Genomic DNA, 13415 nt, shown 5'->3' on the forward strand with positions numbered 1-13415 from the left:
CCTTTTCGGGAAGCAGCCATATTTATAGCACTCTATGTCATGGCTAGTGTCATGAGAGTCAGAGTGAAAGCAAGAAAGGCTGAAGAGTCCAACCCACAGGGCAGGCCCTGAGACACGGGATAGGGAAGGGTGTTTCCTCCCTCCCAAAGACACCCTGACTCACACCACAGAACAGGACGAGAGAAAAGGGGAGAAGAGGAATAAAACTGAAGTAATATTTTCCTCTAGTTGTCTGGTCCCGTGACAGTAGAGAGGCCCTAGCTTTTCTCCCTTGCCTGCCTCAGCTGGTGACTTTCTAGCTTGGACACAAACCAGTCACTGCTCTCTCACCACCGCAACCACAGTCATTTCTCCCCAGCTCCAGTTCCTAGGGAGTTCCCAGAAAAAAACAAGGCTGTCAACAAAGACAGAACCAGGCAGGGAGGGAGCTGGGTTGATATTCTCTCTCTGGCCCTTTAACTGCCACCAGCTGACCGGACAAGGAGTCATTTCTCTCCACTCTCCGTCTGAGTTTCTCTGCCTTTGTGGACTTTTTTTTAAATATAAATTGGAATATATTCCTGTTGTATTACTTTTTAGAGGACTTTTTCTGAGCTGAAAGGGAGTTATTGGGAGCGCTGAAATTTCCGGGAATGTAACAGTTCAGAATGAAACAGACTGTCTGCTCCGGTGCTATGTGGTGACACTCAGGGTAAAGTATTTTAAAACCAACTGCATTCCTTGGATTGGGTCTTTCAATCTGCCAGTATTTCTTTATCTCTATTTTTTTCTTTCTCTCTTTCTCCTCTATTTCTCTCAGTCTAAAGACTATCTGGAATATGGAAAGTCAAGGGTCCTTTTGATTTCCTGGGGGTTGCGCTCTGTTAGTTGTCAATTTTGTTGCGGTCACAGTTCATTTCACAGCTATATGCTATTGAGTGTTGCCAAATACTGTGCCCTTTTACCTCCTTGAAAATGAAATGGCCTGTCACCGTATTTGTGAGCGTGTGTTTGCATTTGATGATGGAGACAGTTGAGAGAAATAGAGAATGAGGTGGATCAGATCATGATTTATATGCAGATATTCTAGAATAGAGTATCTGAAATATACACAGCAGTATTAATTTTCCCAAGATAGGAAAAATGTACTCATAGTCTTGCAATTGTGTGTGTGCGTGTGTGTATATAGCATAGAGCGGTAGTAAAAATAAATAAATAAATCTACTGCTCATCTTTAACCACAAACATGTACTTGAACAAATAGAAGCAGAACAGAAGTCATTTTCTTGAACTTCTCTTGAATTCTTTGCATCTATACTGCATCTACAGCATATCCCGAACACTGACTTTATACATTTCAAGTCCGATAGCGCAGTGTATATGCCCTTTTAAATCTCATTTGCATTCTCTCTGTTTAAGACATGCACACGTTTCTTTACTGTTTCTTTACTGTTGCTAAAGCTCTAAATTCTTCCTATATAGACGCTGACAGGATGTCGCACTTTGAGCGCTCAGAAAGGGCCAGCCGGCAGGGGCAGCGACGTAGACACCATCGCTGGAGTGGACCAGATCACTTCTACAATGATAGCAGGTTGGTAAGGCCCGAAAACTTTTGCCAGAAAAGAAATTGAAAAAAAAAAAACTGTATAAAAGTACAAACACAAGGGCAACATCATTTAGTTTTTCTGTCTGCCTGACTCTGTGATTGTTTTTTCTCTCTGTCTCTTTCTTAGGGCCCATGTCGTCCAGCAATACGATGGTCTTAAGGCTTCAAGGATCTCTTCACGGCCCATCCCCTCTGAAGGCAGGCAGCACGGCTACATGGCGATGCTGGATGAACTCACACTCGAACACATGACTCAGGACTGCAGCTCGCTCAAGAACCAGTTGCTCAGGCTCAAAACGTTGCTACAGGTTCGTTCCACGTTTGCAAAAAGACGAATGAACACAAACGGGTACGATTGCATGTACCAAAACTTGCACACTTTCACACATATGCATGCATGCATGCATACAGTTCTAAAGGACTGCAACACATACATATACAAAGACATACATTTGTTAGGTAGGTACATGCACAAATGCACTCACACAAACTGATACAGTATGTGTTTAGTATGCACTTTCCAGTGAAAGAAAACATTGTGACTCTTATATGTTGTCCTTGTTCTAACACTGTTCAGTCCCTCCAGAAACACGCGATTATGCGATCGCATAATTCAGTGCATAATCAGCCAAAGTCTGCATATTTATGCGGGGGCCGCATTTTTTCAAATACGCAGCACTTTCGCCGCATAAATTGTCGATTTCCGTGCAAAATATGCGGGGCTTGCATGATGTTATAATCCCCGGATTTTCGTTGCAAAAACTCACATATATCTTAGCAGAAAGTTGAAAAATGTTGCGTTTACTTCACACAAGCAGCCATTTTCCCCTGTTGCCATGGGAACGTTATGAAGTGACGTAATTCCGCGACGTGAACATCATCAAAAAGCTGCAAACCCCGCGATGAAGCCATGATGAAACGGCAGTTTTGCAAGTTCCCGCAATTTCATCGCATAAAATTGCATAAATATCCCGCATATTCCATCCCATTTTTTAAGAAAACGTGCCGCATAATCAAGGATTTTCAACAATCACAAAAAAACTCTTGACTGTTGCATCACCCTTTAAATATGTCACACACAATTCACATGCAGATCATGTCACCACTCTCAGGCTTTTATTTTGGTTTTATAATTAGGCCACATACTGTAAACTGTCTGGATTTTGGGTTTGATTTCAGCTGCTGTGATGGGAAAGTCTTTGGAAGTATTTTTAATGTGCTGTACCAGCGTCACAGCAATTATTTAAGTTATTTGATGTTCTAGGCCTCCTTCTCTTTCAATGCACAGTATGTGAATGGTGTTGTGCATTTGTAATTGCATTTGTATATGCATATATATGTATATTTGTGCTTGTGTGAAACTGATCACTTAAAATATTGTTCTTTCTTTCTGTCAGTTTGAGAAATCCTTTAATGACAAGAAGAACAGTGACAGGGAAAGAGAGGAGAGAAATAAAAGTTGTCAGTAATAGAAATGTGCTCTTGCATATACGATGAACACACAAAACCCACACTCCTACAAAACACACAACCCCATCTTGGAAATCGCGAAATGCACAGAGGCACAAGCACATAATACTGCACGCTCTGTAAAATGAAATTATTTTGAATGCCTTGACTCAATTTACCCTCTAAAGGGTGATATTTGCGTTTGCATTTAAATCAAATGTCTCCTTCAGATGTGTTTATTGTGCTCATTGCAATTAGTCAAACGCTTTGGCTAAATATCCTCAAGAGGAAAAATATTTCTGTAGACTCATAAGTAACTCTGATCTTAATTATGTTTTTTTTTGCATGATGTTGAGCTCAAGGCAGCGACTGTAAAATGAACCTCCAGACTTGCCGAATCTTAATTGATCTTTGCTTTATGCACAGTCAGACATTCAGACATGCTGGTTCTAGCTGAATTATTCTACCTGACCTGAAAAAGGAGCAGGTGGGATGTAGAAATTATATTTCAAGTAGTTGACTTATGACTTTGATTTATGAACAACAATTTGATCATTTTCCACAAAATGACAGTTTAATCATTTTATAATTAGTAAAATGCCCAAACATTTGCTGGCTATAACTTTTGAAACGTTCAAATTCAATTTCTTTTTTTTTTCCATTTCATGTCAATGTAAATTAAATACCTTTTTGTGTCTCTTGGCCAGATAAAATATGTTATTGTAAGACATAAGTTTGGGCTCTGATGACATTGTAATCACCAAATACTTAATCTAACAGTAATTGGCAAAATAATCAACGACTGTAATTAGAGTGTTGCACTGAATATTCTAGTCTATGTGAGATGAAATATGGATCTGCTTTGGAAAAAAATACACAAGTGCTGCTGTAATTTAAAGTGGCTATATGTAACAGTTTCAGTTTGTGTTGATTCCAGCAGCCGCTTTGGGCAAAAGCAGTAGTGTTTTTACCACACCTGCTGTCGTAGTGTCTTTTCTTTAAGGTGCTGTATTACTGAGTTAGCGTTACTGGGAGTTCATGTAGTTGCGATGAATGTTTTGCTCAGACAGAAAATCATTCATTTACAATAAAAGAATAAGTTACAGATGCATCGTTGCGTTTCAAGTGTTGCATACGACTACCTACTTTGAATGTATCATGAGCTAAACCGGATATCACTGTCACTGTGTCCCGAGCCAAAGCACTAAGAGTTTGTTGTAGCAACTAACGTAATAATATCTTCGATTTGTAGCGCATTTTATGAAACCCATTGACGCTTTTCGCAAGTACAGGGGGACAAGGGAAAAGAAAATAGTAGGCCAACACAAACACAGACTGAAAGGAATAAAACGGCCGCGCTAAATGGAAGGGGGACGTAATTTAATATAGGTGCTTTGTAAAGTTATTTCATGAATGAAATAGACATATTACACAACTGAGGGCCAATCCGGGGTCTGTTTTGAATCATTTACAATCCCGTTATTGTCTCTATCTGTTGAAAGCCCGACCGAGATTGACTCTGAGTCTTGCCCGTTGTCTTTCACACTTTTAGCTTTTAGTTATTCTTTGTTTAATTTCCTTTTATCCTGTGATAGCCTTGTCCCAGTGTCAGTCATAACTACAACACATAACTTCTAAAATAAAATTCAAATACAATTAGGCCTGTATAAATACATCTCCTGTTATCTTTTACCTGGCTGGATACACTAACACAGGCTGTTCTGGTGTTACAAAGAAATCTGTGAGAATGTGTTACTGTAGAGCCGTTCTACCTCCGCATATCATTCTGTGACTTCGTGGAAAAAATCGGACCCGCGCAAAGGTACTAATAAAAACTATATAAAAATAGCGTTCTTTTCACTGTTAGTCTCGTTTGGTGTTACAGGTCATTAATCAATTAATGATCATTAAATGAAACTTCAAGCAGCCTCTACAGACATGTTTTTGTACGAACTATGAAATAAATGTATTGAATGTTCAAAAATAATCTCAGCTCTGCCTGAGGTATCTAGCATTGGTGGCTGACAGTTCAGGGTCAGCAGAGTGTATATGCTGAAGAGTTATTCCACTGTTGCGAAATATTGCTCTTGAGGCATGCCTAAGGCAATTGTCATTGATCCAGTTCACTGTGTTTGTTTCTAGCTTGAGGATACCGACTCTCCAGCAGATGTTCCTGAAGAGATTGAAGACAATACCACTGTATCACAGGTAAGAAACTTTACCTCTGGGTTATAGCAGTGATTGATTGTGTATACATATATCTATATATAGTGTTTATTTTTCTCCAGTTTCCTACTGAGGTAGTGTACTACCGCTACATTATACTGTATGTGTGTGTGTTTTCAGTTGGAGGAGCTGATTAAGGAAGTGCAGGTGCTCAGAGAGGAGCTGAGGAGTCGAGACAAGACCATTGCTAAGCTCACATTGCAGTGTCAACAGTTACAACAACATCAGCGCAAACAAATTGTGAGTTGGTGTGAACACGACTGATACAAGTGTAAAGTCTGAAAAGGGGACTGTATACTATATGGGGGGAAATAGTTCCAGTGTAACCATTCAATTCCAGGAATACATTGTCCCCATATCTTACATTTGGGACTCTGACAGACATTAAACAGAGTGTAGGGCACGCTGCACATCCAAAAACCTTCTACAGGTGCCGAGTCAAAACACAAATTGAAGGCCAAAGTCTGACGAAGGATCTTCACGCTGTACTGATAGCTCCCAGCAAATAGGTTTGCCAATGCCTGACAAAGATTTCTGTTAGATCAAAACATTGCTCTGTTAAATTACATTTGATGGGAGCTATCAGTACGGTGTGCAGATCTTTTACGTCTGACTTTTGCTCTGACAGCAATGACACTAGTAGAATGTTAATAGATATTTTCATGTAGGTACAGTATGTGAGTTCTTACTACTGTTGATATCTGTTTTAATGGTATTACGTTTAGCATTTTAATAATGAGTCATTCGTGAGATTAGAAACAGACAAGATCATCGATGAGAGGGTTGGCAGCTTGTGTAATTCACAAATTTGCCCCAAAGGGCAACAGATGACACCCTATATCCTTAGACCCTTGACTTAGATAAGGTAAAAAAAGTGTATAAAAGAAAAGCGTGAAAAGAAGGAATAGAGCGAACAAGACAGAGCAAATAATTTTCTATAAACATAATCACCCTGTGGTTTGTAGCATATTGAAGACAGAGAGGGATTGATAAAAACACCGGGGCAAATTTGAAAAGAATGGATTGCAACCGCTGTCTCAAGGTCCAAGTCACAAAAGATATTGCGCTTATGATATTACATATACAGCACTAACAAGCCCATAAGGTTTTCCAGCAGAGTGCAATTTGCCCCCTTTTTGCGTCTAATTGCAATTATCCATGCGGCAAAGTATAAATGTTGCCTTTGCACCAAAAATGCAGTAGGCAGATAAATGACAGAATGAGATTTACAGACTGCGAGCTACAGGTCTTGACCGACAAGGCGCAGAGGCATTTCTCAAAACTTCAAGCAAGGAATTTAAATGTGACAGAGATAAACAGTATTTGGTATTTAATATCCCAGTCTGTCAGTGCTTTTGGTTTTTTCAAACGCACACCTTCAGACTGTAGAAGAAGATGGCATTGAAGTGTCATGATTGGAAGCAGAGGACCCCCCTTATAAATGCACTTCATTACCAACAAATCTCTGAAGACGCTAAGAATTTCGCTGTAACTGCGCCTGGCTATTTGCCCTGAGCTTTGTGAATTGGACTGCTTTTGCAATGAGGCTCATTTGCATAGAAATAGGCCAATTTTGTGCAGGTTTAGTGGCCACAAAAGCAACGCAGTCTTTTTGTTAATTCACTCTACAGTGTGCAAGGCACGTAATACATGTACAGAGCCACTGTTCAGCTTTGTAGTGAGTCAGTGAAGACTGACTGTAGTACCCTTTATCATAGGTGGGAGTTCAGTTTCTGCTCAGTATGTTGCTGGACTTTCACGTACACTCCAGTGTGTGTACACGGTAAAGACTGCCTACCAATAACCTCCGTTCTGTTCACTTTTAGCTGGCTCCATCTCCACTCTAACATTCATTAGTTTCTTGACCAGGCTCGCTTGTTAGCCAAACAACCCTATGCCAGGCTGACATTATTCAAATCCCAGCCGTATCAAGAAATACCAAAATGTCAAAGCCAGGTCTGTTCTCCAGCCTCACTGCCGCATACTTTCCCTCCAATTAGAATTAGCACCCACCCACAGCATGTTCTTCTGCCAAGAACAATATTGTTGCACTGTCACCCACAACAAGCAAAGTAAATGTACACATATTTTCAAATCTCTGCCTGACATTAATGGTTGTAGAGGCTGAAAGAGTAAAGATGTTGGGAAGAGTAGAAAGAAGATAAGAGGGAAACAGAGATATTTGCTCTGTTGACTCCGTCTTGGAAGCACTATGTGGGCCCCCGAACTTAGGTTAAAGGGGCGCTATGCAGTTCTGGCAATTTCTTCGCTGTTTTCTCTTTTTGCTCGCAGGTTTCTCTATAGAGCTCCCCCTACAGCTTTGGAATAGATATTGTAAAAACTCATTGGTGACTCCCCTTCCCATCTTCTCCCTCTGGTCATGTGCATTTGTTTTCAAAGAAGCCGGCGAACGCACGGAGCCATGTCCACTGAGCTAGACAGAGCAAGCTAGCTAGTAAGCCCGTAACAGACAGCGATCATAATAAAATCCTTTATAGACAATAGTCACAATAACAAGAAATACAAACAGAGTTTATCCCAAAGATACTTACAGGTGCAACAGCAAGAACGCCAGGTCAGCATCGGATTTGCAGGCTTCTGTTTGTCTCAGTTCTCGCCATTCTGAAAACGCAGGTCCAATGTTTACCCATGTCTGACTCCTCGCTCGGTCAGTCTGCCGTTTCCTCTTTCTCTGTTCCTCCGACAATGCTTTCCTAGCTTTCTGCTTCTTTTTTGCCGGCTCAGCCATGACGATAGTGTGAAAAACTCCGTCGCTACCTTGTTCTTATAGCTAGCCGGGATTTACGAATCCCACTATGGCCACGCCAAGACCCGCCCTAGGAAGCAGCTCGATTGGTTGGGGTTAGGCATTTGACCTTGAGTGGTTAAGGTTAGGATAGCCGATTGGTCAGGGGATAGGACCTGCACAAATGGGGTTACTTTACCTTGCGTAACCATGGACGCCTGGCCAATAAATGCTATTGAAGGGCGGGTCTTGGCGTGGTCATAGTGGGATTCGTAATATTGCAGCCGGTTCCTGTATGTGTGCAGTGCCGTAAAGCAATTTGTTACATCGCAAGACCTGATATCACGCGATACTTCCTGACGCTGAGCCCGGCGGCCCAAAGTTGCAAGGGTGGTTTTTCCGCTCTCAGGCGCTAGGGGGGAGTGAGACGACCACCATTCAACCCGAAAAAAGTCATATAACCATTCCAATGACTCCGAAGCTCTTCAGTTAAGGTAAATTAAGCTAAAAAAAACTGCATAGTTCCCCTTTAAAGGAATGCTGAAGATGATTTGTATTATCATGGCCTCTGATGTCCCTGCAGGACAGGATTGAACAACGAGGATCAGGCTTGGATCAGTTCAATGTGCTGACAAACCTTGAATGTTTGGTTGTGAGAAAATACCAATTAGACCCACCCTGGTTCAGAGGCTGTGAAGATTGCCAGTTCACATGATATCTAGAATTAGAAAGCCAAAGGCGGCTGGACCTGCTGTTTGGTTACGAGATAATATTACAGTTGGTTAAGAGTCAGGTATACAGAGGGAGGTGAAGTGTTACAGAGAAACTGCTGAGAGACAGAAGTGGGGAACAGTTGACTGAATTGAACATAATGGAGTAATAAGAAAACAATAGAGTAGCTGTGTGCGGCAGGGAGAAAGTCTGTTGCAGTATGCTGCATGTGTTTATGTGAAGGACTAAGAGGAGAGAAAATGAAAAAAATGGGACAGAGAAAAGTGGAGCTTTCAAAGACAGAAAACTGATTTCTCTGTGTGTTGAAGCAGACTGCTCATGATTATGCGCTCATCTTGTTTGAGCTGTATTGAAGTTTTTACCAAAGCTGGAAAAACTAGCAATTTTTGTCATTGTATTTGTATATTGTACGTTGCTCTGCTATTTATTCACATATAAGAAAGATTATATGAGATTTATTTCTAAATTCTTACAACTACAATTATTTAATGCACATCATCAGCTGCTCCGATGTTTAATTCAATATTAGATTGAGTTAATAGTTAATAGTAAAGGCTTATACCATCTGGTGGTTGTTTTTGTCATTCAACAGCTAATTACTAGTGAAATAAGTTATTGTTATAGTGATTACATTATTATTAAACATTTAATTTTGACGATATGGCCTTAGCAATAAACAAGCCATTCTTTAATGTCGCCAACTGTTTAGTACCCTTCTTTTTTTTTATCGGTTCAGGCACCGTAAAGGCACCGGTACCGTTTTAAAAGTACCGCTTTAGCACCGGTATCCAAACCAAACAATACCCAACCCTAATATTGACTCTAGAGTCAAATGTGTGACTAGATTAAATATATAATAAACTAATACAAATCTTAAAATCAAGTTCATAAAGTAATTTTCTTTGCATTCATTTGATTCCCAATCAAGATACACTGGTAAGAATGGCTTTCCATTGTTAATATGTACTTAAAAACAGTTCTGAAATGCAAAATAATAGAATTTTAATCATGTGATAAAACATGCGATTAATCGCGATTAACTATAGAAATTCAACGATTAATCGCGATTAAGAAAATGTAATCGTTTGACAGCCATAGTTTAAAGTAAATGTCAGTGAGTTTAATTTAGTGCAGGATCTTTAAATGATCATGTAAAGGTAATTATAGCCATTTACAACCTGGGCCCAATTTTCCCTGATGTGTCCATCATGCCTGTCAGTTTGAAACAAAACTGAGTGATAGTCTGTTAACTCACAGTTTTCTTCCACATTCGGTCTAAAGAAGTGGAGATGCACAATGATATTTCATTGCTTTGGCATAAAAATATTCATTGATTTGTTTATTTATTCATGTTCTTGTGTATTACATCTGATACTTGTGGTTGGTTTTCCTGCTATCTTTACTGCTAACGTTGTATATTTAGACAACTGGTGATGCCAAATGCGATATATTAAACCCAACAATGAATTGTGTAATAATTTTTTATTTCATTGATTTATTTATTCTTGCCCCCTCAGTCTGCTCAAGGACAGCCGGTCAGGTGTCAGTGCCACCACCAGAGGGCTCCCACTTCACTACGACAGAGCGACAGACAGATGGACAAACGGATTCAGCATCAATATGACAAGGCCACACAGACGTACTGGAGACCACCAACCCATGCTGTGAGTGTAAACATTAACCGCACCCACTCCTGAAGTGCTCACGTTAGTTTTGCAAAACTGGATTTCTAAAATCTGTAACTGGTTCAGAATACAATGTGTGTGTTTCACCTTAATTCAACAATTATCAATATATTATTATATATCAGAGCTTGCCTGATGCAGTAGTACACATCTCAGTGGGATACACTGGTGACCAAGTACATGTGTGTAGTATGTCACTCCACTGAATTCATTCAACCAGTTCCCCATTTATCTGCTGCTTCTCTCAGACCAGCCGTGTCTGAATTGTTTGATGACTACACCATGCCCCCTCTATGGAATACAGTTTATTGGGTTGTCAGTGGGCTTGTCACTCTCACACTCTTAATATCCAGATATCACACTGAACAGGGAGTTGTGAAGCGGGTGTTGATGTTCGAGTGACTGAGAAAGAGAAGATTAACAGTTGGAGGGTTGGAGGAAAAGAGAGAGAGATTCATGGGAGGAAGGAAGTAGACAGACAGAGAGAGAGACAGCGAAGTGGAAGATGGAAATATATGTGTTCAATGTGTTCAGCATCGTGCCACAATAGCATGCTGTGTGGAAGCCAAGTATTGATTCAATAGCAGGAGTGCCACAGGCAGGGTGCCTAGTAAACACTCCCCTAATTGACCTGCTCTCTGCCATCATTACTTTCAAACAGAGAACTAATAAATATGGTTGTAATAAAGGTAGGGCAAGCAAATAATAACTGCTGTATATGTATAATGTAACATACAATGGACAAAATAGCTGCTTTTAGGTACAGCAGCAAACGTGGGGAAAACTATCATTAATTCATTTTTAAGTGCTTAGAACGAGTACATCTGTGAGCACCCACTTGTGAGCACTCTTCATTTGTTACGTTTTTGAATAAGCAGTGTTAAGGTTAATTATGGTATGCATGACACACACACACACACACACACACACACACACACACACACAGACACACACAAAGAGGCAGAAATAAAGAGTATGAGGTTACATAGAGAAAATAATTTAATAAAAAAAAAATAGTACCAAAGAGATTTCCAGGGTTATTGGTATAATTGTAATAATAAATTATAGAAATGAGGCCCGACCACTAAGTCAACAGTGGTGGAAAAGTATTTATCACAAGTATATTTTATTGTACTACACATAAGCCACGGAGAAAAAAAATGAAGGATTAAACAGAAGAAAGGTCCCTGCTTACCGCATACGGTTTAACAGTTGCTATGGTAACCATCAAAGCAGGGCTAGCTGTGCTCGATGGGAAGCATCTCTATGGTGGGAACATCTACCTGTGACCTGTAGCGCCTGGTGTATAATAACACACTAAAACACAGCAAGATTGAGTTTATGCTTTGCTGTCCATTCTGTCTGCTCCTGTTTATAGATATTGTTTTGTTTGCCACCTTCCTCCCTTTTTTCTCCCTTTAATCTACAATACTATGTCCTCACCAGGGTGGAGACTATTTCCTGCACATTTTGTTGCAGCGCTGTGGCAGCAAAGCAAGCAAATTATGCTAGTGGCATTTTACTTTTAATGCAGTTGCTCGAAAAGGTTATCTGTGAATTTTTTGTTGGGTTAACAAGAAGGTAAGAAGTAAAGAGAGCACAGAGTAAATAAATGACAGAGAGAAGAGGGATGTTTCTTATTCTTACTTTTAGATGGTATCAAAGTTCTTGGTATCGCACTAGGTTTAGCACCTTCAGCAAGCCCGGGTTCACAGTGATTCTCAAACAATGCTTCATTTTCACCTCTGGTGTTTTTCATACAATCTTTTCAATGTGTTTGTCTCTCTAGCTATATTCCTTTACACTTGGCATTTTTTTACACAAATATTATTTTTCCATTCCATTGTTTTTCCCCACTTGCATGCTCATAGAATCTTTATTTCACTTTTTAGTACTTCTCCAACACGCACATGCTCACATTCATACTCTGCTGTCATCTTTATTGTTTTTTTTCCCCCCTCTTGCTCTCCTCTGACATTTAAAGTGCTGCTGTAACAGAGCACTGGAGTAGCTCTTGCCCTCTGATTGTATTTTTTGACTGCTCAGCTGAAAGGATCAGCCAAGAATAATTTTGATGTCAAAGGCCAGTAGCTATAATCTTTTTATAGCTTTAATGCTGATATCTAGTTGCCTTATCAGTAGACCACAGGGGAAGGTGTACCCTGGTTCTGGGAGGTCTAGAGTTGAATCCTTGGCTGAGTCTTTTCAGCAACTTGAACATGAAGTTAGGAGAAATCTCACTGTGGTTTAAACTCAGATTAAGAGTATAACAAAAGAGAGCTTTTTGCCTATGACCCTTGGGCATGGCTATTTAGGGACATTTACTTTTTGTACATTATCCATGCAGCATCTTCAAGCAGTTCATATATTCACCTCAACAGAGACATTTATTCCCATCACTTTTCCTCAGGAACCAAACTATTGTGGGCTATTGCTCTGTAGGCTGCTTTAACCAATTTCACTGTTTGTGATGAACTCATCTCCTAACTTCTTCTAAGTCTGTAGGAAGACTTGTGACCCATTTTAATCTGTTTACAATCCAATTTTGAGTCCAAAAGCATGCTCAGAGAAAGACATGTCTAACAATATGGCATGAGTATATGACTGTTACTTTACAAGACGCAGAGAAATAGTTGACACACTTGTCGCAGCAAGACACCTTGTCGTGTGTCACTGAAAACTACTAAAATCTCACTTGTAGAAACATACCCTTCTCATAAAGCTCCTTAGAGCAATCACAGCAGCGGGAATGTTTTCTGTGCCTCCTCTGCATTTGTAACAAATAAAACATGAGTAATTTCAAGATGTAGCACAAGTGTGTGTGTGTGTGTTTGTGTGTGTTTGTGTGTGTGGGATGTGCCACATGCATCTCTTGTACTCAAGTGTGGGGCACTCTCAGTTTGACTGAACAATGAGTTCAGCAGACTGAGGACCGGGGAGCCGACCTTGTTAATAACCCAGATAAACAAACACGCGGATGAGCAGCAGCAGT

At 40.1% G+C, this 13415-nt stretch overlaps 1 protein-coding gene across 3 annotated transcripts in view; it reads left to right on the forward strand.

The window, feature by feature from the left end:
* ccser2a (coiled-coil serine-rich protein 2a) overlaps positions 1-13415 on the forward strand; it is a 59295-nt gene that overhangs the window by 30600 nt on the left and 15280 nt on the right. For all 3 annotated transcript variants that reach the window (XM_078272734.1, XM_078272736.1, XM_078272735.1), the window contains 5 exons: positions 1462-1570; positions 1713-1893; positions 5177-5242; positions 5381-5500; positions 10256-10402. In XM_078272734.1, coding sequence (XP_078128860.1) covers positions 1462-1570; positions 1713-1893; positions 5177-5242; positions 5381-5500; positions 10256-10402 — 623 coding nt within the window. The remainder of the gene's footprint in view (positions 1-1461; positions 1571-1712; positions 1894-5176; positions 5243-5380; positions 5501-10255; positions 10403-13415) is intronic.

Source organism: Sander vitreus, chromosome 17, assembly GCF_031162955.1.
Source record: "Sander vitreus isolate 19-12246 chromosome 17, sanVit1, whole genome shotgun sequence".
In the NCBI taxonomy this organism is placed as follows: domain Eukaryota; kingdom Metazoa; phylum Chordata; class Actinopteri; order Perciformes; family Percidae; genus Sander; species Sander vitreus.